Source organism: Corylus avellana, chromosome 8 (genome assembly GCF_965113065.1).
Source record: "Corylus avellana chromosome 8, dhCorAvel1.hap1.2, whole genome shotgun sequence".
Classification (NCBI taxonomy): Eukaryota; Viridiplantae; Streptophyta; class Magnoliopsida; order Fagales; family Betulaceae; genus Corylus; species Corylus avellana.
Window position 1 is genome coordinate 1199110 of NC_142497.1, and position 25371 is coordinate 1224480.

A 25371-nucleotide genomic window follows, 5' to 3' on the forward strand; every position below is an offset into this window, starting at 1 on the left:
TTCAAATTAGAGTTAATTATATTTGAGACAAAAATATATTTTCAATATAACAAACGGATAATAACCAAAATTAGTTATAAGTAATATATCTACGAGTAATATTATAAGTCTTCTGAAAGTCCTCCTAGAATTATTTATAATATGATGTGACTTTTAAAATTATTAATAGATCAAAAGTTAATAAATTACGTCTCAAATTCAACGATAATTTTAAAAACCACGTTATATAAATTTGAATAACTCTAAAAAAAAGAATTCATTACTATATATATATATATATATATATATATATATCTACTCCTTCATAAAAGCCCCTGAAGTAAAGAGCCTCTCTCTCCCATAATTAGAAAAATAATTTATGGCATTTCAAGGCTATCGACTACTTCTAGGCCTCCTGATCTTTGTTGGCTCATTAATTGATAGTAGCATTGCTGTTAAACCAAGGCATCACACTGCTTCACTCAACCGGAGCAGTTTTCCGGCGGGTTTCATTTTCGGAACGGCATCCGCGGCTTACCAGGTAAGTCCTGAGTTTCCTAAGTATTTGTATCATAATAGGGATTCATATATATATATATATATGCCAATTTATTTTGTTTTTGAAATCCAGTATGAAGGTGCAGCACATGAAGGTGGCAGAGGACCAAGTATATGGGATACTTACGCCCATAGATATCCAGGTCTCTTTCTCTCTCTCTCTCTTTCAAACAAACTACGAGTAATTACCAATATTGAATGCAATATTAACCTAGTACCTTATGAAGTATTATTAGGCTTAAGATTTAACCTAGCTCCTTCAATGCAAACAATGAATTGGGGCCATGCCCGCTGATAAAATTTTAAACTTTATCGAATGAACTCCATTAAGACTCAATTTTTGTGAATATATGTTTTAATTTTTATTTTATTTTTGAAATTTTAAATTTGAACTTGATATAACTCTTATATAGCTTTGTGCTACTTTAAGTAAAAGTTGAATCTTAAATAGAGGTTAATTAATTAAGCCCCTATCATATCTTTTATCAAATTCGTGTGGAGAGAATGTTTTGCATGTTGTGTTTTTGAGGATTTAGTCGAATACCCTGATTATATATATATATATAGAGAGAGAGAGAATGCAATAATATTGGGTTAGATACTAGTACTTATAAGCATAGGAAAATATCTTTCTTTTTTAATTTTTTTAATTTTTTTTTTAATGTTTTTTGGTAGAGATGGGAAAGGAAAATTCAAGAATTATAACTACTGAGGGAGAGAGGATCCTTGTCCATCCGTACACATCACCATAGTCTCAATATTTATTGAAATGACGGCAAAGTACTGTAGAGTAAAGGTTTGAAATCAAAAATAATATTATGTTAAATCATCACTTATTTAAAAATTAAAACTATAAAAAAAATTAATTATTTAATTAACATCTCAAAAGCAAGGCTAAAAAGTAGCGCATAGAAATCTTTTATATCGATATCTTACAAGTTACGAATATAATTGCAGGAAGGATAAAGGATGGCAGTAATGGAGATGTCGCAGTTGACCAATATCATCACTATAAGGTATATATAGTGCACATAATATGAAGAAAATTAAAGAACATGTCACTTGTTTTTTGATCCCCTTAATTCTAATGCTTTAATTAAGCCATTCCAAGGCCTGGCGTGCTCGTGACAATCTGATAACAATTTTGTTTTTACATGCATTTTATTGTTTTTATATATTATAGGAAGATGTTGGGATTATGAAGGAGATGGGTTTAGATGCTTACAGGTTCTCCATCTCATGGTCCCGAGTGTTGCCAAGTAAGATCGATTAATCTCGTTTGCATCAATCTTTAGTTACTTTCTTCCATAAAAATTCAGATAAAATAGAAAAGACAATATAATAGGGTACAAGGTTTTGAAATCAATATTATTTTCTGACCCTTCTATATATATATATATATATATATATATAATTTGGGGTCTACATTTCAGAAGGAAAGCTAAGTGGGGGTGTGAACAGGAAAGGAATCAAATATTACAACAACCTCATCAATGAGCTCCTGAATAATGGTAATACATGAATCTTATAGTTTTCTCAAGAATAAGGTTATTCTTTACACTTATTTATCATACTTATTTTGTACTCTGTATTAATTAATGTGGATGACATGTTTTAAATGACTAGCATAAAAAGCCACTTAAATCACATTATGTCAATCGATGTGAAGTAAGCATGAAGAATAATATTTATCTTCTATCATGTGTCATTCACTTATATATCTTGCACTTATAATTCACTCTTCTCTTACCAAATGAAGGTCTAAAGCCCTTTGTGACACTTTTTCATTTGGATCTTCCCCAAGCCTTAGAAGATGAGTATGGAGGTTTCTTAAGTCCTCAAATTGTGTAAGTGAATATCTCATGATCACGTTGTCCGCCCCCTTTTTTTTTCTTCGTAATAGTAATATCATAATTCCTTTGGGTTGCAATCTAATTTATGTATATATGTGTGCCCACGTTACTTTTTAGTGATGACTTTCGGGATTACGTTGAACTTTGCTTCAAGGAATTTGGTGACCGTGTAAAGCATTGGATCACACTAAATGAGCCATGGAGCTGCAGTGTTGGTGGTTATGCAAGCGGGCAAATAGCACCTGGTCGATGTTCTAGTTGGTTAAATATGAACTGCACCGGTGGAGATTCAGGCACAGAGCCATATTTGGTCGCCCATAACCAGCTTCTCGCTCATGCAGCCGCTGTTCAAGCGTATAAGCAAAAATATCAGGTTCCATGTCACTCTAAATTATATTCATTATTAACGTAAAAAAAATTTAGAAGATAAATGATATTCATTATGAATGATTGCAGTGGCATAGGGCCCAAAACTTGTGTGGGTAATTATATGAAAAACCTCTCTTAGTTAGGGTTGAGTGTCTGATTTAAGATATGTCGAGGTATGAGTATAAAATTATATAATTTAACTCAAACTCGATTCATTTAATCAAATGGGGTGACTTAGGCCCCTTAAATCGCATCAACCATAATCTGCTAATTTCGTGTTAAATCTAGTTGGGTTTGCCAATCGTATAAAAAATTATTGACTATAAATGTCGCGTGTTAGATTTGGACTGTGTCAAAACTTTAGTATACATAAGACTATATAAGTCAATCATAGCTCAACTGATTTAATTAAACTGGTATGACTCTTCAATGCTAACTTGCTAATTTTCAGATTCGTAGATTTAAAAATTACAAACCTTAACGTTTGTAAAGACCGCCAAAGTTTTTGCTAACCTTTACACATATTTTTCAAATTTGATAGATACAGTTTTTGTTACACGTACATCTGCTAATTGGTTATTATTCGAACTTTCAAATACAAATTCTTTTTACTCTACGTCTACATAATTGGGTGAATTTCTTAATCAATGTTCATTATGTTTAGGCAGCACAAAAAGGTGTTATAGGGATAACGCTAAATTCCCATTGGATGATTCCATTCTCTAATGCCAGGCACCATCGTAATGCCGCGCTACGTGCCCTCGATTTCATGTTGGGTTGGTAAGGGTTTTTTTTTTTTTTTTTTTTTTTTTTTTTTTTTTTGTTTTAATTTTTTTAATTTTTTAATTTTTAATTTTTTTTAAGAGGTTGTTTGACACTACAATTTTTCATGATAAAAGTACAATTTTAAACATAATTGTAGAAAGCTTGTCATTTGGAAGTGCATTTTTTAAAATTTGCTATTTGAAAATATAAAAAAATACGTGTTTTCAAATTGCAAGTAAGGGGGTGCGTTTTTAAAAATGTATGATTTTTAATGCTAAATTGTGATTTGAAAGGTTAAATCGCAATTTTACTAAAAACCTAATTGAGTTTTTTTAAAATTCATGTTTTAAAATCGCGTGTTAAGAAACTACAAACCAAAAACGACCCTTTATTTGAAGAATTTGTTGTGATTTTTTTATTATTATTTAAATTTGAATAAAAATTGTAATATCATGTTCATTATAATGTTTTTTTTTTTTTTTTTTTTTTTTTTTTTAAAGGTGAAATTATAAAAATGACCTCTAAAGTGTAATATTCTATGGTTTACTTTAGGTTTTTGGATCCTTTGACATATGGTGACTATCCCCATAGCATGCGATTTCTCGTTGGAAAGCGATTACCCAAGTTTACCAAAGAGCAATCGAAGCTGGTAAAATGGTCATTTGACTTCATCGGATTAAACTACTATACTACCAATTATGCAGCCTACGCAGCTCACCTTAATTCTGGAAATGCAAGCTACTCAAAAGATTCTCTTGCTAACCTTACGAGTAATAACCAGATACTAACACTTGAACTAATATCTAGAATCAAGTTTTCTTTCAATTTGAGTTGGAGTAATTTCTTATAACACGATCTATTAAGCTCATATGTATTCGAGATTCCTATAAATTAAAAAGTATTCTCGTATGCATTTTTAATAGACTATGATTTTCACATGTATTTTAAAAAATGCATATGAGAATTATATGCATGCATTTTAGATGTACATATGTAAGTTTAATGGATTGAGTTAATTTAGTTAGCTTATTAGCACGTGATTTCTTCAACCCAATTTGCTGTAAAACTTTATTTTAATTTTTATGTATTTGTTGTGTATCTTATACTAACTAACTTTTTTGTTTTGGCAGCTGAGCGCAACGGGATCCCCATTGGTCCACCGGTGTGTGCTAAATAAATCTACATTTTTTTTTTTTTTTCCGGAGTATAGCTAGTTAGCTACACCTGACAAGCATTTCACAGTGGTTAACATTGCATGTTAATTTAAGTGACTTCACATATTAGCTACTTAAAAATAATAATAAAAAAAAAAGTAAAAAGAAAACCACTTAAAACACCAAGTCAACCTATGTAAAATGAGTGTGAAGAGTATTATTACTTTTTTTTTTAGTGAAATTGCATACAATGTCAGTCCACCAAAATAAATAAATATAACATAAAGTAGGTAGCCTCATAAAACAATCATTGACCAAACTATGGATAGCTGTTTGATTGCAAAATATATCAATCTTTACCTTACACACACAGGAAAGCTAGGGTTTGAGCAAATTCTCAGAGAAAATTGAGACTCCATTTTCTCTACATCACAGGCTGCGTCAGATTGGCTCCGTGTCTATCCTAGAGGATTTCTGGATCTTTTGCTTTACATGAAGGAGAAGTATCATAATCCACTAATCTATATTACCGAGAATGGTAATTTTTCCTTTTTCTCTTGTTTCAATTATTTTCACATAACTTCATGGCAAATGGGTCATTAGTTTTCAACTATATTGTAGGGATTGATGAGGTGAATAATGCCACCTTGTCCCTTGAGGAAGCCCTAGTGGACAACCAAAGAATTGAGTATTACTATAGCCATCTTTGGTATCTTCGCAAGGCTATTAAGTAAGTACTTAACGATATATATTTTTCCTTTAGCTTAAAAATTTGAAGGCTTTAGATTTTGGTAGCATCACTGTCAAGTTTAAAGTTTGAATTCACTTTAATGCAAACAATTTATTGGAACCACACTCCCGATGAAGTGGTGATCGCATGAGGGCGTGTTACATGGGTGTCTACAATTTATCCTTCAAGGGTGGGTACAATATTCTGACATGACATGGAAAATCACATTAGATCTAAAATTCAATAATGATTCACTCAAAATCTAATGGTAATTTTTTTGTGTCATGTCAAGGCCGGTGTATGCATTCGGGAGTATAGGAGTAGAAGTATGTGTAATACTACTATATTCAAATTGCTAGCACCAACACCACAAATGTGCCTTGCTGGCTTTGACTTTTTTTTTTTTTTTTTTTTTTTTTTTAAACAGAGATGGCGTAAATATTAAAGGATACTTTGCATGGTCATTGCTAGACAACTTTGAATGGAATGCGGGTTACACAGTTCGGTTTGGCATAAACTATGTAGATTATAAGAACGGATTGAAAAGACATCCAAAGCTTTCAGCCCGTTGGTTCAAGAATTTCCTCAAGAAATAGACATGCCGATGCTCATATAATTATCAACTATCTGTTAATTTTGGACCGGCCGTTTACAATAAACACGTGTGTTTATTGTTTGTGTATAGAGAGTCGAATTCTTGTTTAATATAATCGAATACATTATACATATATGCGTGAGAAGTGCCTTTTATACTTAGAGAAACGAGAAAATAAATGATTGTTTACAATGAGTGTTGCTAAGATAATTATAGTGCACATGACACTTACTACATTAGTGACTAAATAATTGAATTTATTTTTTAATTTTAATTTTTAATTTTTTTAATTTTATTTTTTGTTATTCATATTGTACCCCATGACACTAATATATAGCCTATCACATTAGTTTATAAAAGAATTATAAGAAGAAAAAAAATCATAGTATCCAAACATATTCTATTATTATTATTATTATTATTATTTTATTTTTTTTTTATATATAATTAAACTCTAGTCCACCAATGGGACTAAAAGAAAGAAACAAATTGTATCAACAACAAAATGGGCTTAAATTTCAATGATAACCACATGTCAAATTGAAGCAGCAAAATTCACATTTAGCTCAGCATTTTATCTATTCACTTTTATTATTCCATTTAAATATTCTTTCTTCAACAATCATATTTTTTAAACTTTATCATTTGCTAACAATCATATTTTCTAAATTTGTCTATTTTTAGTGATCAATTTTTTTTTTCTTTTTTTTAAAAAATTATTTTCCTAATGGTCATTTTTTTTTTTAAAAAAAAAAAAAAAATTGTATTTTTTCTAATTGTCATATTTAAGAAAAAAAAATGAAACATTTAATACGAAATTTCTTATTAACCAACGTAATGTTCTAAATTAAAGCCTTCAATAGCAAGTTATTAACATTAAAGGTTCTTAAATGATGCATTTATTAAAGGCCCCATATTAAAGGCAGTATTGACGGGTCCGGTCATATATATTCGTCATGGAGAGGATCCGTTTCCGGTCAATTTTATTGACAGGTCCGGTCATATTAGGCAACCAGCAAGCATTTAATTGGCAAATTTATTCAATTACAATAGCATTTAATTTTATTAGAGGAGAGATAAAAGAATAATTTTTTTATTAATATATGATATATATTGTTGAGCTACTTGCTGAGCATAGTAACTAGCTGCCACTTCTAACTCAAAAGTTTAAGTTAACGAACTTAAGTCTACTTAAATATATTAATTAATTTTTATTTTTTATTTTTAATACTTTATCAATGTGAGATATAAAGCTCACAAGTTCAACATGGTCTTTGGAGGATACAATGGCAAGTGGGTTTTGTTCTTCAGAGAATCTGGTATTGGGTTTTAAAGGTTTGGGTGTTGGGATCCATTAGATTGGGTTTCGGAGGAAAGGTGGAAAAGAAAGGTTGGAGATAAGGGATATGATGTCTCTTCTGCTGGTTTGGATTGCTCTTATTCGTCGAGAGAGAGAGAGAGAGAGAGAGTAGAGAGGAAGAAAACGGTAGAGTTAAAAAATAATAATAAAAAATATTTTTTAAAAAATACAGAATAAAACAAATAATATGTTGCAATTTATATTAAAAAATAAATAGGTAAAATAGAGATGAAAGTCTTTTTATTGGCTAAAATAGCTCTTGTCGCGTTGGAGATGCTCTAATATGAGAGGTTTAGAGCATATATTGGACTCTTGGAGATATTCTTCAAGCATTGCTTGTCATTTCTCTTATCCATTTCTTTCTTTCTGTATTTCTTATATTTACACATGCAATTCTAATTCTCTTATCCATTTCTGTATTTCTGGCAGCGCCTCTCATCCACAATAACCAAAATCATGGCATTTCAAGGCTATCGAGTACTCCTAGGCCTCCTGCTCTTTCTTGGCTCATTGATTGATAATAGCATTGCTGTTACACCAAGCCATCACACTGCTTCACTCAACCGGAGCAGTTTCCCGGCCGGTTTCATTTTCGGGACGGCAACATCGTCTTACCAGGTAAGTCCTGCATGGGTTTCCTACCTGTTTGTATGATCATAGGGTTCCATAGTATCCTGCGATCTCAAGCCAATTTGTTGTTGAAATTCCAGTATGAAGGTGCAGCAAATGAAGGTGGCAGAGGACCAAGTATATGGGATACTTACACCCATAAATATCCAGGTCTCTCCCAGCTGATCTCTCTCTCTCTCTCTCTCTCTTTCTCTCTGTTGAAAATAAAGTATGAGTCAATGAAGATATATAGATATATACCAAAGTCACAATGACTTGAGATCGAAGCCCGTAGAAATAAGTACAGTTGAACTTAAAATCACTGCTTCAATATCATGTTAAATTATCATTTATTTAAAAAGTAAAGTATTGAGGTGCGCAATAATGTTACTTTACTCACTTTGATGGCTTTTAAAACGTGTATTGCGGGGTGCGATTTCGAATGCCATAAAATGATTTGGCTTTCCTCACTAAACACCAATTGGTTTTTAGATAGATGATCAAAGGACCAATCGATCCAACAAATAGCTAGTATCAGAGCCAGGGTCATGGGTTCAAGTTGCAGGAGTGTCATGTTGAGGGACAGATTGTTGAGGTGTAACAATGTCACTCTGCTCATTTAGACGGCTCTTAAAACATGCCTTGCGGGGTGCAATTTCGATTAATGCTAAAAAAATACTTTGGCTTCCTACATTATACACCAATTGATTTTTAGATGAGATGGTCAAAGACCCGACCCAATACAAAGTTAATAAAAAAGAGTCAGTAAAATAATTTAATTAATATCTAAAAAACGAGGCTCAAAGTAGCTAGTGCGTAAAAGATCTTTTATATCTTATGAATATAATATTTCTTTGAAATTGCAGGAAAGATAACGGATGGCAGTAATGGAGATGTAGCCAATGATCAATATCATCACTACCAGGTATAGTGAAGATATTTTAAAAATAAATAAAGATTAAGGAACATATTACTTGTATTTTGATCACATTTCTAATGGTCTAGGCCAGTTTAAGTACTAGCGTGTTCATGACAAATTGATAACGATTTTGTTTTTAATATTATATATTATAGGAAGATGTTGGGATTATGAAGAAGATGGGTTTAGATGCATACAGGTTCTCAATCTCCTGGTCCCGAGTGTTGCCAAGTAAGATTCTCGTTTGCATCAATCTCTAATAGAAAAGACAATGAATAAGGTACAAGGTTTTGAAATCAATATTATTTTCCGACCCTTCTATGCAATTATAACAATTTCACTTGGGGTCTAAATTGCAGAAGGAAAGCTAAGCGGGGGTGTGAACAGTGAAGGAATCAAATATTACAACAATCTCATCAATGAGCTCCTGAATAAAGGTTATAAATCAATCTCATAATTCTATCATATGCCATATCCACTTGTCTAGCTTGCGCTTATAATTCACTCCTTTCAATTAATAAATGCAGGTTTACAACCCTTTGTGACACTTTTTCATTGGGATCTTCCACAAGCCTTAGAAGATGAGTATGGAGGTTTCTTAAGTCCTCACATTGTGTAAGTGACTAACTCATGATAATAGCTCTAATCATTACCAAATGCAAACTCTGGGGTTTGCAGCCTAATATATATAATGTAAATTACTTTCCAGTGATGACTTTCGGGATTATGCTGAGCTTTGCTTCAAGGAATTTGGTGACCGTGTAAAGCATTGGATCACACTAAATGAGCCATGGAGCTATAGCGTTGGTGGTTATGTACAAGGGATATTAGCACCTGGTCGATGCTCTAGTTGGCAAAATTTGAACTGCACCGGTGGAGATTCAGGCACAGAGCCATATTTGACTTCCCATTACCAGCTTCTTGCTCATGCGGCTGCTGTTCAAGTGTACAAGAAAATTTATCAGGTTCCATGTTACTCTAAATGATATTCAATATGCATCGTTGTAGTTAGGGGTGGCAATTTGTATTTATATATGAGGTTTGAATTGTGTCGAGACATGAGTATAAAACTATATAGGTAAATTATAATCCAATTCATTTAAATAATTGACTTAAACATATCAACCTTAACCTGCTAATTTCGGGTTGAGTTCGTAAATTATGTCAAATACAAATTCTTTTTACTCTACTAGTGCATATATAATTGGGAGAATTTCTTAACCAATGTTCATTATGTTTAGACCGCACAAAAAGGCATTATAGGGATTACGCTAGTGAGCCATTGGATGGTGCCATTCTCCGATGCCAAGCACAATCGTAATGCCGCGCTACGTGCCCTTGATTTCATGCTTGGATGGTAACTTTTGCTTAATTTGTTTGATTGGATCCTTTTTTTGTAGAATTTGTTATAATTGTTTTTTAATGTTAATTTGAATAAAAATTGTAATTGGGATTGAATGGTTGAAAGCCACCCTTTGACCAATATATATATAACTTCAAATGATCAAATTATACCTCTAAATTGTAATATATTACATGGTTTACTGAAGGTTTATGGACCCTTTGACACATGGTGATTATCCCCATAGCATGCAGTCTCTGGTTGGAAAGCGATTGCCCAAGTTCAGCAAAAAGCAATTGAAGCTGGTAAAAGGGTCATTTGACTTCATAGGAATAAACTACTATACTGCCAATTATGCAGCCAACGCACCTCACCATAATTCTGAAAATGCAAGCTGGTTGACAGATTTTAGGGCTAATCTTACAAGTAAGTGGATCATACAACACTTTGAACCAATTTTGAGAATAACGTTGGAGGAGTTTATTGTATTCAAAATTAATATAACAAAGTTTTCTTACATGCATTAATTTTTTCAACTCAATTTTTATATGTTTTTTGTGGATCTATACTTATGACTAGATTGCGCTTTTTTGTTGTGGCAGCTCAGCGCAACGGGATTCCCATTGGTGCTCCGGTATGTGCTAAATAAATCTATATTTCTTTTTTGGTATATTGAAAGTAAAAATGTCCACATACAGTAGAAGACATATAATATTTGTTGGTCTTATTGACCTTACCCACACACACACAAAAGAAAGGGTTTATAAGCAAATTCTCAAATAATGACCTTCCATTGATCTCTACATCGCAAGCAGGCTGGTTCAGATTGGCTCCATGTCTATCCTAGAGGATTTCTGGATATTTTGCTTTACACAAAGAAGAAGTATCATAATCCACTAATCTACATTACTGAGAATGGTAATTTGTTTTTTCAATTATATATTTTCACATAACTTCATGGGAAATGGCCGGGCGTCATTATTTTGAATCTAAATATCTACAATTATATTGTAGGGATTGATGAGGCTGATAATGCAACCTTGTCCCTGAAGGAAGCTCTTGTGGACAACCAAAGAATTGAGTATTACCATAGCCATCTTTGGTATCTTCGCAAGGCTATTAAGTAAGTGCTTTTATATATATATATATTCTGATTAAACTCAAAGGGGTTAACATAAGTGGTGAAGACATTAGAATTTGGTGGCAAAACCATCAATCTAAAGTTTAAATCCCCTTGGATGCAAACAACTCATTGGATCCACACCCCTGGCAAAACCATATTAATTTAAGCGATTCATGTGTTGGAGATCATTCACAGATTTGAGATTTATCTTTCAATGGTGGGTACACAGAGTTGCTCTTGCATGTACAGTTCCTCGTAAAAAAAAAAAATCTACACTTTGACGTGGTACCAAAAAATTACCATTAGATTTTGGATGAATCACCATATCTCTTCTAACAATTTCCAACACCACAAGTGTATCATGCTTGGCTTGACATTTTTTTTTTTTTTGAACAGATATGGTGTAAATATTAAAGGATACTTTGCATGGTCATTGTTGGACAACTTCGAATGGAATTCAGGTTATACAGTTCGGTTTGGCATCAACTATGTAGACTATAAGAACGGACAGAAAAGACACCCGAAGCATTCAGTTCGTTGGTTCAAAAAATTCCTCAAGAAATAGAAATGAAATTATCAATTATGTATTATTGGACCGTTTAATTCCAATCAACAAACTGAAAATATCAGTTCTCCATCTTTTTGCTCTTTTAAATAATGTGATTATTGTTTTTGTAGATGCTAAACGCATATTAAATAATTAAATTTTGTTTTATCATGTTGTAGTACATGACACGAATATTAGTTTATTAAAAAAATTATAATAAAAGATTTAGTACCAGCTGGTAACCCATTCCGACCATTTTATTTGCACTGTTTATTTCTTTTACGAGTAATTTTAGGAGGCTTACTTATATCCTATTAAAAATAATGTGGCTATTAAAATTACCATTGAACTTTTGATTGATCATTATTGAATTTTGATCAAATAATAATTTTAATAACCATATCATTTTTAATATGACACAAATAGACTACCTAAAATTACTTTTCATTTACAGCCTTAGTGTACAGTGCAAGAGAGCATGTCTTGGGCACGTAAAAAGGAGTTGAATTGGACAAATGATGGACAGTCTATCCCACTAAAATTACTAAACTGCCCTTCACTCCAACGCACTCCCAAAACTCTGGGCAGAAAAAATATATTTCTTGGGAGAAAAAAATTAATTTTAGAGGAACTTTTTTTTTTTTAGAGGAATTATCTCATAAAAACATATATTTTTGGGTCATTTTTAAAATTTCAATCAAGTGTATTGGTGCTCTAGAATGGTGAATCAGAAAGTTGTGTAGATGCAAGCTATGGGAAAAAACAAGAAAATGAAATTGCAAATGAGAGAAGGAAGAAAGTAGCGAGAGGAGTAATATGGTACAAGTCATTCTTATGTCACTTTTGTATCCCTCTAAGAATGATGTGGCTGTTAAACTCACAATTGAGCTTGTAATTGATCATTATTGAATTTTGATCAAATGGTGATTTTAAAAGCCAGCTTATTTTTATAAGGACCCAAATGTGACACAAGAGAGACTTCTAAAATTACTTGTAGTGAAAGTTTTTAATTTTTTTTAGCTTTGTTTGCTTTGTGTTCTAGTGTTTTACTAGAAGTGTGGTTGTAATTAAGTTTGAGAAAGCTGGTTAATAGCACTCCATATGATTATGTTAGGCATAATTATCAGGTTGCAACAAAAGATCTTGGACCTCTTAATTATTTTTGTGATTTAGAAGTGAATACACAATTATCTTGGTTGTATTACAAAATTCTCCTTCTGTTAGTACGTCACTGACCCAAAAAAAAAAAAGAGAGTAAAGTAAAATGGTGCATTGCCAATTAGTTAATTGTAGTCTATGCAGAAGTGCAGCTCTAGAGCTGAAAGCGACAAAGCGACAATCCCACCAAAAAAAAAAAAACAAACAAATTGAAGGGTATTTTCAGTTCTTCTTATTCTTCAAGTGTCTTCGATCTTTTATATATATATATATATATATATATATATATATATATATATATATATATATATATTCCAGTATGAAGGTGCTGCAAAAGAAGGCGGTAGAGGACCAAGTATATATCTGGGGCACCTACACCCATGAGTATCCAGGTTTCTCTCTCTCTCTCTTCAATGAAATCAAAGCATATATTATTGCCTTATAATTGCACTAAATATTAGTAGTTTGAATGAAAGTAAAGATGAAAAATCCCTGTTTTTTTTTTTTTTTAACAAAAAAAAAAAGAAAAGAAAAGAAAAAAACTTTCCAAAATTGATATGGAAGTTGAAATAACAATCCAAAATCAATTCAGGAAAAACATTATTATCTTCTTCCAACAGAAATTAAAACTAAGAAAATGAAGGAAATATTGAATGAAAAAGGCAAGACTTGCCAATATAAGGTTTTTGAAAATTGTAACTATTCATGCCCAGCGATTGCAAAGTGGTGAGTCACTTGTTTGATATCATTCTTGACTTTCTGTTTTTTTTTTTTTTTTTTTCCTTTTGTCGCTAACGAGCCCATAATCTCATAAATTCTGTATATATATATATATATATATATATATATATATATATATATATATATAATTGAATTTAATATGTCCTTGGCATAGTTTGAGTTTAAGTACACTGTTGTTGTTCTCTTGTTTTACAGGTCGAATTAAAGGGGAGGATGTTCTCCATTGCCAAGCTTCCTATTGCTAATTGATAAGAGAAAAAAGAAAAGAAAAGAAAAAAAATTGAAGATAAATTCTTAATTGAATATGGACCAAAATTTCCATATGATGGGATTAGAATTCCCTATAATTTCAAAGAAATTATAAATTCTCTAATTATGGAATTCAGGTCATTCCTTGCAACAGCTTGAAAAATGCTAATTAACCATTAAAAAGGTGCCGTGTTACTGAGTCCTAGTCGTTGCATTAAAGCGGTTTGTTTCTCGGCTTCGCATGCACAATGTGCACTTCTGATTGGTCATATCCATCCCCAACCGTAATGAATGGAGTATGAAGGGGCCAATCAGTAAAGCGGCTTGGGTTCTTGGTCGGTTCCCATATGTGTGGCTCCACCCCTAAAGAGAAGGAACAGGAAAAGCAACTGGTATCTTTTGTCGTCTTCACAGAATTTTTCATCTGAATGACTTTTAATGGGTGGCATATTAACAATGAAAATTGAGTATATATTTTAATCAAGTTCTTGCTCTTTATGTTGTAAAAATATTGAGTAAAAAGTTAATTATCTTTTTATTTTCTAAAAAATAAGTGTCTTCAAAAGTAAAGAAGAAGCATTTTTAGAGGAAAATTCTTTTTGGCTGCTTCAATAACATGTCATCTTTCTAATAGAAGGCATTTTCCAAACCGTTCAATGCGCTTTAATTTCATAATTTGAGAATTTATAATTTCTTTAAAATTGTATGATGGCGGTGAGGAGTAATTGCGTACTAGTTTTAGTAAATAAATAAAAATCCTTTACAATCCCCTAAATATAATGTTAACTTAAGATTGAATTAATTGCAGGTAGGTTAACGGATGGAAGCAACGGAGATGTAGCCATTGATCAAGATCACCGCTACAAGGTATATCGTGGTCATCGATAAGAAAAATTCAGTATTTAATTTATCAACTCCTAATTACATTTCCCTTTCCCTTTTTTTCCTAGGAAAAAAAAAAAAAAACTCCTAATTACCAGCTATGTATAGATTTTCGCATTTCAACTTCTTTTAGATTATTAGGGCCCATTGTGTTTGTCACATTATGCATTTTCTAATTTCTTGAGCATATATCACATATCTAAGACAACTAAAAAAATATATATTTTGATCAGAATTTCTGTAACTTGTTTTTGTTTTTGTGATTATATAAATATTACAGGAAGATGTGGGAATTATGAAAGAGATGGGTTTAGATGCATACAGATTCTCAATCTCATGGTCTCGATTTCTACCAAGTAAAACTCTCGTTTTTATTAATCTGAACTTTCTCACATAAAAATGGAAATTATCGAGTATAATTAAGTTTGCCTGGAATGGCTAAATGTTTTATGTCACTTTTCTTTTTTTCTTTTTTTTTTTGGTTAAATTGATCACTATTTATTTTAAAAATTTAAACCGATGAAAAATGGTGAATTTAATAATTTAATTAATATCTTAAGCACAATATCCTCCGAAGCATGAGCTCAAATTCTTCCTTATTAAGTGATCAGGTCCAATGCATGAATATTTAATTAATATTATAGGTGAATAACAAAGATAAGGTTCAAACTTAAGACTTTAATTTGTTTTGAAATATATTGAATTACCACTTATTTCAAAAGCTTAAATTGATACGAAATTATGAATATAATAATTTAATTAATATTTTAGCATATATTCCTATCAATCTTACTTTGGAGCTCTAAAAATATTAGAAGGAAAGCTAAGTTGGGGAATTATCAGGGAAGGAATCAAATATTACAATGACATCATCAATGAGCTCTTAGCAAAAAGGTCATGATTTATTCTTAATTAATTAATTCCATTTCGTGTCATCTACTTCTCATGAGCTCATAATTAATTCACTCGCTATAATTTGCTAATGACTAAATGCAGGTCTAAAGCCCTTTGTGACACTCTTCCACTGGGATCTTCCCCAAGCCTTGGAAGAGTAGTATGGTGGTTTCTTAAATCTTCACATTGTGTAAGCATCTAATGCATGATATTAGAATGGGGCAGCCTTTTAATTTTAAATTATTAATACAATAATATTTTATATTAAATGTCAAAAAATGAATTTAAAAACCATTCTTCTAACTTTATGAGATGTAAAATTATTAATCAATATTTTATGTTCAAGTTTTATTAATTTATTATTCTCAATATATGGATAACATGGCTAATTCATTTCTTGTAAAATAGTTGATTGTGACTAAGATTTAATGAGTTGTGTACTAAAATCAACGGCATATATGGTGATAATAAGCAATCATATATAACTCATAAAACCAAAAAGCAAAATATTAGAAATGGTGGAAGAAAATAAGAGAAAAAATAAGTACAAATCCAAGAGAAGGAATAGATTAAAAAAAAAAAAAAAACTGTCGGGCCCCATGTGACTTGATTCAAGTCACACGTCAACAATGATAAATAGATGTACGATGTAATGTGATGATCTAAATAGTTTGGATATTTTTGCATGTATATGTATGTAGGGATGATTTTTGGGATTACGCTGTGCTTTGCTATAAGGAGTTCGGTGATCGTGTCAAGCATTGGATCACTCTAAATGAGTCATGGAGTTACAGCTATGGTGGTTAAGCAAGTGGATTGTTAGCACCAGCTCGATGTTCTGGTTGACAACATCTAAATTGCATCACGGAGATTCCGGAACAGAGTCATATTTAGTGTCACACCACCAGCTTCTTTCTCATGCCGCCGCCGTTAAAGTTTACAAGCAAAAATATCAGGTTCCACATAAAAACAACTCTTTTTCATTGGCCATGAATTGGCTTGAGTACTCGTGTCTTAATTAACAAAATTTTTTACTTTGCGCGGGTAGCAGAAAAAGGCGTTGTAGGGATAAAGTTGGTGTCACACTGGATGGTGCCACTCTCTGACGCAAGGCAGCACCACAAGGCTGCCCTAAGAGCCCTTGGTTTCATGCTTGGATGGTAAGTTTGATTCTTTGATGTTATGTATGCCTTTCACCAAAACCTATTTTAGACTACATATCTTAATTCGTGTCTACATGTCGGGTTCAGATCATGTCGAGTCAGGTTGGATTCGCTCTAATCTGATCATTTTAATTAAACAGGTTGAACTCTTCAATTGTAACCCGCTAATTTCTTATTAGATTCAGGTTGGGTTCACGGGTTGTGTCAAAAATTGATAGCTCAAAATGTTATGTGTTGAGTTTTAATCATGTTGAGACATGGGTAATATAAGATTAATTCTATAAGTCAAACCAAATCAACCCACTCAATTAAACAAATCAAGTCCTTCAATAGTAACTCGCTAATTTTTTGTGGGACTTATTAAAAATTGCCATCCTTATTAATTTAGACATATTTTTTTAATTATTTACCATTTGAGCAAGATTTATGGGTGCAGGTTTATGGAGCCCTTGACCAATAGTGAGTATCCACATAGCATGCGATCTCTTGTTGGGAATCAAGTGCCCAAGTTTAGCAAAGAGCAATCCAAAGTGGTAAAGGGGTCATTTTAATGCAAGAAATGCAAGCTGCTTGACAGATCCCCGTGTTAATCTTTCAAGTACAATCTCCACGCTTAGAGATCTTTGATTTTAATTTGTTTTCTCTTTTGCAACTCATGTTAATTAACTACTTTTTCTTTTTCCTTTTTCCTTTTTATTTTTTTGGTGTGGCAGCTCATCGCAATGGGATCCCCATCGGTAAACAGGTTTGTATTGTATAAAATAAATATTTTTTTTTTGGGCATTTTCATGGTTATAATTGAACATATATACCTTATAGTAATTGGCTCAGCAAGGGGTACATGTACCCTTTTAATGGTGAGTAGAGTACACAACTAAAACTAGAAAATTCTTGAATCCATTTGAATTCCATTTTTGTTTTTGAGAATAAGGCCTCTTAATTTATAGGTGCTATACATACAACTTGTGGTCCTAGTAAAAACATTTCTAAATATATAGGTCATAATTAATTACAGAGGAATGCTTGGTTTCATTAAAAAGTTCATCTTTTGGTCATTTTAATCTTAGGTGGCATGACTCATTTTCCAGAAATCTATTAATTTATTGTTTAAAATATATTAATTTTAAAATGAGTCATGCTACCTAGGATTAAAATAACAAAAAAAATAGACTTTTTAATGAAGCCAATCATTTCTCTTAGGGGGTGTTTGGCAAATGAGATGGCCTAAACACTATAGTTGATATAGATTGATATGAAAAAAAGTAAGAATGTTTGGTATAAAAAAAATGAAAAAGTGGTATGGAAAAGTGAAAAAATTTTGTTTTGTAGTGATTTTTTTATTTGAATAATAATAAAAGTGAATGATTTGATATTAAAAATGAAAAAGTTAGAATGTTTTGATGTTGATTTTTTTGGGAAATGGTGATGAACAGTGTTTGGGCCAACCCCATCCTCATTACCAAACAAAGCCTAATTATATACTTCTATCATGTAAAGAATTTGATTAGACTAGTCTCCAAAAAGTAGCACAATCAGCTAGGACCACGCTTCATGAAGCAGAAGTCACTAGTTCGAATCTCCTTCCACCTTCTTGCATGGACATGTCAAAAAAAAAAAAAAAAAAAAAAATTGACTAGATTAGAAAAACTAGAAATAGCTAAAAAGAGGAAATAAAATTATATATATGATAAGAAAAATCTTGGGTCCTATTCCTATATTACATTTGGTCCGATATATCAATCCTTATCCCTTATTTAAAATCTCTATAAAAAAAAAGCTAGCTAGTGAAATTGCTTGAGAGGATAATTAAGCATCTCATGGAATCTTCTAATGAGATTACAATATATGTATATAATGAGAAATCGATCACATCACATCACTCATCTTAAAATCTTAAATTTATAAGTTTGAATCCAATTATATTATACAAGAGGAAACTAAACCACATTTCCACTAATAAACAGAAGAAAAAAAAAAAAAAAAAAAAAGAAGAAAGAAAGAAAAAAGAAACGCAGGTTGCGAGGCATTATTTATGGATTGAGATGCACAACAATTATTGATTGCTGTATATTATAACTAACTGGATATTATCCAGTTCAAATGAAATGAAGATGATTATAATTCTAAATCATAATTTATAAAGATCCACAACAATTAAGGATCAATTTTTATCCATTATTTATTGATTGCTATATATTATAAATAACTTGATATTATCTAGTTCAAATGAACAAGATAATCATAATTTTAAATCATAATCCATAAAGATCCACAGCAATTAAGGATCAATCCTTATCCATTATTTAAAATCTCTATAAAAAAGGATTGCTTGAGAGGATAATTCAGCATCTCACAGAATGTACAAATGGGATTACAATATATGTATATAATGGGAAATCGATCAAATCACATCACTCAACTTAAAATCTTAAATTTATAAGTTTGAATCCAATTATATTGTATTAGAGGAAACTAAACTACATTTCCATTAATAAACAGGGAAACCCAAAAAGAAAAAAAAAAGAGCAAGTTGCTGGGTATTATTTATGGATTGAGATGCACAACAATTATTGATTGTTGTATATTATAATTAACTGTATATTATACAATTCAAATGAACTGGAGATGATCATAATTCTAAATCATAATCCATAAAGATCCACATCAATTAAGGATCATTATTTATTGATTACTATATATTACAAATAACTATATATTATCTAGTTCATTTAATAAACAGAGATGATCATAATTCTAAATCATAATTCATAAAAAGCCACATCAACTAAGGATTAATCTTTATTCATTATTTATTGATTGTTGTATATTATAAATAACTAGATATTATGTGGTTTAAATGATCAAACTAGAGATGATCATAATTTTAAATCATAATCCATAAAGATCCATAATTATCCATTATTTAAAATCTCTATAAAAAGGGCTAGCTAGTGAAATTGCTTGAGAGCATAATTCAGCAAAAGCGGAACGCATGGCATTCGAGAGGTACCTAGTTTTGGGTCTTTTAGTTCTTCATGTCTCATTGACAAACACCATTGCTGTTAGACCAAACCATTACAGTACTGCTTCGCTCAGCCGGAGCAGTTTCCCTGAAGGTTTCATTTTTGGGACGGCATCAGCGTCTTATCAGGTATGCCCCAGATTTCTATATATATATATATAGTTTTTCTGACATTTCTCAAGCATATATATATATATATATATATATGCATGATGATGTGTGTTGTTTGTAATTCCAGTTTGAAGGTGCTGCAAAAGAAGATGGTAAAGGGGCATCTATATGGGACACTTACACCCATACATATCCAGGTCTCTCTTCTCAAATTAAATGAAATTTTGACTTACAAATACGTATGTTATAGATATTGTGTGGAATAGATTCATCGCTCAAAAGGAGAAAAAAAAATAACAAAACAAAAAGATATATATATCCCCGAAACCTAAGCAGAGAAACACCCAAAAAGGGGTTTTCTTTTAAACGCCAAAGGCAATCAGAATTGTTTAACTCCCTTTTTAATTTCTTCCTTTGTTATTTATTTTTTTTTTTTTCATAACTGAATATTCAAGTCAAAATCTTCAAACTACAACATTAGTTGTCTATATTATGGAGTATGGTGGTGAGGCATATTTGATATTTTTAGTTAATTTAATTATGACCTCAATTATTAGAGCAGAAAACTCCTTATCTAAATACTATATATTTTGCAATGAAATTGCAGGTAAGATAACGGATCACAGTACTGGAGATGTAGCTGTTGATCAATATCACCGCTACAAGGTATGGTACCATGGTGCACGCACAATATAAAAGAAACAAAGAAAATTAAGTAACTCACATTAACTCCTAGTTGTCAATTAATTTCAAAGATATATATATCCTTGATAATTTTTTAACTTTTAATATTCTCTAAATTATTTATGATACAGGAAGATGTTCACCTTATGAAGAAAATGGGTTTAGATGGATACAGATTGTCAATCTCATGGTCCCGAGTTTTACCAAGTAAGTTTCCCATTTCTCATTTGCATCAATCCATTCTTTGTCATAAAAGTTCATACAAAAAAAAAAAAAAAATATGCAACATCTTCCTTTGTGACAGATGGAAAGCTAAGTGGGGGTGTGAATAGGGAAGGAATTAAATACTACAACAACCTCATCAATGAGCTCCTAGCCAAAGGTCATATATATTCTTTTATTTTTTTTTAATTTTTTTTTATAATGGCAAAGATCATATATATATATGCTCATGATTTACGATCTATAGTTAATTAGTATATATAATTGAATGCAGGTGTAAAGCCTTTTGTGACACTCTTCCACTGGGATCTTCCCCAAGCCTTAGAAGACGAGTATGGCGGTTTCTTAAGTCCTCAAATTGTGTGAGTCACGAATTACTTATAAAAATGGTTCTCTATTCACCTCATTAACGGACTTTCACATATTATTAATATCACGATCATTGTTTTAAGTTGAGAACTCATTTTCAAGGGAAAAAGGAAAAGAAAAAAAAACTATATTTACCTCTCAATTTATCACATAATTTATGATGTTCTCCTTAATTTTTTTTTTTTTTCTTTAATTTAGTTAATGTACCATACCGATCTAATATTGGGATTACAATGTCCTTTATAAGTGCTTTTGTCCTTTAGAGGCAAAATGGGGACATTGTCGCGTAATAATAGATTTGTAAGGTACATTATTGAAATTGAAAGATTAAAGGAGATATTGTAAATTGCATGGTAGAATGAAGAAGATATATTTAGTTTTTCAAAAAATAAAATGAAAATGGAGAAGCCAAGATGATGGATGCTAATTAATACTCTTCTGTACTGTTTATACTTGAGATTGCAAACATTTTGGGAGGATCCACATTCGATCAAGAACTTCATTTATTTTCTCTTATGTTTAATTCCACTAAGAGCATTCATAGTGATTTATGTATATTGTTATGCAAAATGGCTAATCGAAACCCACTTTATCAAATTATCTATTTTTTAAAATTTATTTATATCATTTAAATTTTTTATTTTTTTTATAAGGATTGTACTTTTTCTAAAGATCCTACTTTTTAACTTTTTGGAAAAAGATATGTGCAGAGAAAAATAGTAGGAGAAACATTTGAAAAAAGAGAGATGTGGAGAGAGAAGTAGTATATTAATGAAATGCATGTGTGAACAGTGTCAGCTACATGTGGTGAATTGTTCACAAATGCAAAATATATATATATTTTACATTTGAGATGCATAGTCCAATGTAGATGATTTTTTAGTGTTTTGCTTATCTATTTTAGATAAAAATAGGAAATGGCTGAGTCATTGTAAGTGCTCTAAAACAGTCATTTATTTTACGTTATTGGCCTGTTAACAATATGAAACATTTTGCAAGTTGGACTCTGTTTCATTTATTGGTTTAGCCTTACAGATCATATAATTGAATGAACTTTCCTTACTCGAATTAATTATAAATAAGTGGATCAAGCTTGAATTTTTTAGTTGAAAGTGGATTTGGATTTACTAGGATTGGAATACATGTCTCTTATGTTCCTTTATGAAATAAAGGGTCAGTTTAGTTTCAATTAAAACTGAACTTAAGCAATTCTTAAACAACTGCACTCTCAAGTCAAGTTCTGAATAAATTTTTGTGTTGTTGTTTATTCTTGTATAAATAAAAGCCATGATTTTCGGGACTATGCTGAGCTTTGCTTCAACGAATTTGGTGATCGAGTGAAGAACTGGGTTACCATAAATGAGCCAACGTCTTACAGTTTAAGTGGTTATGAAGGCGGGTCATTTGCACCAGGTCGATGTTCTGATCGGAATAATTGCGCTGCCGGAAATTCTAGCACGGAGCCATATTTGGTGATACACCACGAGCTTCTTGCTCATGCAGCCGCCGTTGAAGTGTACAGGCAAAAATATCAGGTTCTATATATAAATTGAAATCAAAATGTTTATTGTATATCGTAAATAATATTTACCATGTGTCAATTATAGATAATTGATGGAAAATTATTTCATATTATAATCATAAATAATGTGAATTACCACACTTTTATCCAACTACTATTTCATGCAACTAAAATGTTAAATATTTGTAGGCAAAACAAAAAGGGTGTATAGGGATAGTGCTAGTAGCAAGCTGGGCGGAGCCATACTCTAACACTAGGCAAGATCGTAATGCAGCACTCCGAAACCTTGATTTCGTGTTTGGATGGTAAGTGATCCTTCAATTTTTTTTTTTTAGGTAATATTTTACTATTTTTTTATTACTATATATATATATATATATATATATATATATATATATATATAAGTAAGCTTTATTGAAAACCTAATAAATAAAATAGAGAACATAAGGATACTGCAATATGGCACTACGACCCCTCAAATAGAGAGAATAGAATTCTCGAACCTTCAAAATTTTATTTTATTATCTATTTAAAAGAAACTCATTGTAGATTATCACATTAGTTTGTGAATAATTTTATAGTAAAATTATTGTAGGTTAATGGACCCTTTGACAAATGGTGACTATCCACGTAGCATGCAATCTCTTGTCGGAAACCGATTACCCAAGTTCTCAAAAGAGCAATCCAATATTCTAAATGGGTCGTTTGATTTTATTGGATTGAACTACTACACTACTAGTTATGCAGCCAATGCACCTCAACGCAATGTTGTAAATCCAAGCCACACAACAGATATGTGTGTTAATCGTTCAAGTAAGTACATGCTACAAACTCAACGTTTGATGTTTTACAATTGCCATATAATTAAATTGATGTTGAAGTAAAAATTAGCACTTAATTTGTTTTAACAAGTACTGATTAAATATTTGATTTTATGGTCACTCATCAAATTATATAATAGTCGTATAACAGTTTACTATATAGTATTTCTTTTGATATTATGATTTTAATTGGTTATGAAACTAATAAGAATTTGACTTGATGTGGCTGCAGACGAGCGAAATGGCATTCCCATTGGTCCAAAGGTGTGTACCAAATAAATCAATCCCTTTCCATGTACTTAATTTAATTGAAGATACAATATTGTACTAATTTGCCTATATATATATATATATATATATATATATATATATGCTGCAGGCTGCTTCCGATTGGCTCTATGTGTATCCGAGAGGATTACACAATATTTTGCTATACACAAAGAGAAAGTATCATAATCCGCTAATTTACGTCACCGAGAATGGTAATTAAATTCTCAATATCATAATTAAGAATATATAATATGGTACTTATATTTCCTTTAAAGCTAATTAATTAAGATGATCCCCATATCACAGGAATTGATGATGCTTCATTGTCGCTGGAGGAAGCCTTTGTGGACAAGCATAGAATTGATTATTTCTATCACCACCTTAAGTACGTTAATAAAGCTATCAAGTAAGTGCTTTAACTACACACTCTATCTCTTTATATATATATATATATATGAGTTTTCAAAAAATTTTAAATTTATTTGGCTTTTCTCTTTTGTATAGGCATGGGGTTAATGTGAAAGGATACTTTGCGTGGGCACTAACGGACAACTTCGAATGGATTAATGGTTACACCTTTCGATTTGGTATGTACTATGTGGATTACAAGAACGGGTTGAAAAGACATCCAAAACTGTCAGCCCATTGGTTCAAAAGCTTCTTGAAGAAATAGAGTGTGTGTGCAGTGCAGTAGTCATTTATTTCCATTAGGTTTCATTGTCTGTCACTATTGCTATTTGATGGGTTTGTCACGTAGCATACTTTATTTAATTATCCTTTTTGCTCTAGGAGTGGGTCTCATTGACGTTAAGTCAAACTATCTTTATTGCGTTAAGAGTCTTAGATAGTGTGAAGTCATTTTACGTATTGGACTATATTTACTTTGTTGCTTTAAGAGTCATAGGTCAGTGTAAAGTCCTTTTACGTATTGGACTATATTTTCTGCTGTAATTTTAGTCTTTAAATACTGCATTGCTATGGAATAAAAGGTCGTCAAGAATTTATTCAAACTTTATGTTTATATTTATAGAAACACAAACTCCTCGATCTAATTGCTTAACCAACGAGGTACCGCTAGAGTTGTTTTTTTTTTTCCTTAATTTCTCTACAATAGGGAAGTGAAGGAAGGGCAATCCTTATAAATTTTCAGTTCATAAACCAGTTACACGTTCGGAGTCCCGAGCACGTAATACAGTAGTATCAGAGCCAGACATGTTAGTCCAATTGTTGGAACGGCTGGGGTCTGAGATTCGCGATATGCAAGAATTAATTCACGGATTGAGTGCACAACTCATGAAGGAAGTAATTCAAGGGGTAAGTGCAGAGATTAATGGGGTACTGTCCGAAAAGATGAGTAGTG

At 31.4% G+C, this 25371-nt stretch overlaps 3 protein-coding genes and 1 pseudogene across 5 annotated transcripts; all 4 read left to right on the forward strand.

The window, feature by feature from the left end:
• The first annotated feature begins 323 nt into the window (after nucleotides 1-323).
• LOC132163489 (beta-glucosidase 13-like) lies at nucleotides 324-6143 on the forward strand. The gene is made up of 13 exons (XM_059573794.2): nucleotides 324-520; nucleotides 611-680; nucleotides 1495-1553; nucleotides 1721-1796; nucleotides 1971-2048; nucleotides 2297-2384; nucleotides 2508-2763; nucleotides 3424-3539; nucleotides 4077-4294; nucleotides 4655-4686; nucleotides 5114-5216; nucleotides 5300-5408; nucleotides 5836-6143. The coding sequence occupies exons 1-13, from the start codon at nucleotides 359-361 to the stop codon at nucleotides 6002-6004; spliced, it is 1536 nt and encodes a 511-aa protein (XP_059429777.2). The 5' UTR covers nucleotides 324-358; the 3' UTR covers nucleotides 6005-6143.
• Nucleotides 6144-7801: 1658 nt separating this feature from the next.
• LOC132163340 (beta-glucosidase 12-like) lies at nucleotides 7802-11921 on the forward strand. The gene is made up of 13 exons (XM_059573591.2): nucleotides 7802-7981; nucleotides 8074-8143; nucleotides 8839-8897; nucleotides 9047-9122; nucleotides 9251-9328; nucleotides 9419-9506; nucleotides 9601-9856; nucleotides 10133-10248; nucleotides 10442-10659; nucleotides 10836-10867; nucleotides 11049-11151; nucleotides 11248-11356; nucleotides 11753-11921. Exons 1-13 carry the CDS (start codon nucleotides 7820-7822, stop codon nucleotides 11919-11921), a joined length of 1536 nt encoding a protein of 511 aa, XP_059429574.2. The 5' UTR covers nucleotides 7802-7819.
• A 798-nt stretch (nucleotides 11922-12719) lies between these two features.
• LOC132163723 (beta-glucosidase 12-like) lies at nucleotides 12720-17750 on the forward strand (annotated as a pseudogene).
• Nucleotides 17751-19970: 2220 nt separating this feature from the next.
• LOC132163490 (beta-glucosidase 12-like) lies at nucleotides 19971-24684 on the forward strand. 3 transcript variants are annotated; one of them, XM_088519211.1, is made up of 13 exons: nucleotides 19971-20141; nucleotides 20251-20320; nucleotides 20731-20789; nucleotides 20939-21014; nucleotides 21112-21189; nucleotides 21304-21391; nucleotides 22684-22933; nucleotides 23110-23225; nucleotides 23516-23733; nucleotides 23974-24005; nucleotides 24121-24223; nucleotides 24318-24417; nucleotides 24516-24684. In XM_088519211.1, the coding sequence occupies exons 1-13, from the start codon at nucleotides 19983-19985 to the stop codon at nucleotides 24682-24684; spliced, it is 1518 nt and encodes a 505-aa protein (XP_088375337.1). In that variant the 5' UTR covers nucleotides 19971-19982. The 3 variants fall into 3 exon arrangements, with proteins under 3 accessions (XP_088375337.1, XP_088375335.1, XP_088375336.1); XM_088519209.1 differs by having other exon boundaries at nucleotides 19983-20141; nucleotides 20251-20327; nucleotides 20714-20789; XM_088519210.1 differs by having other exon boundaries at nucleotides 19983-20141; nucleotides 23516-23718.
• The last annotated feature ends 687 nt before the right edge of the window (nucleotides 24685-25371 follow it).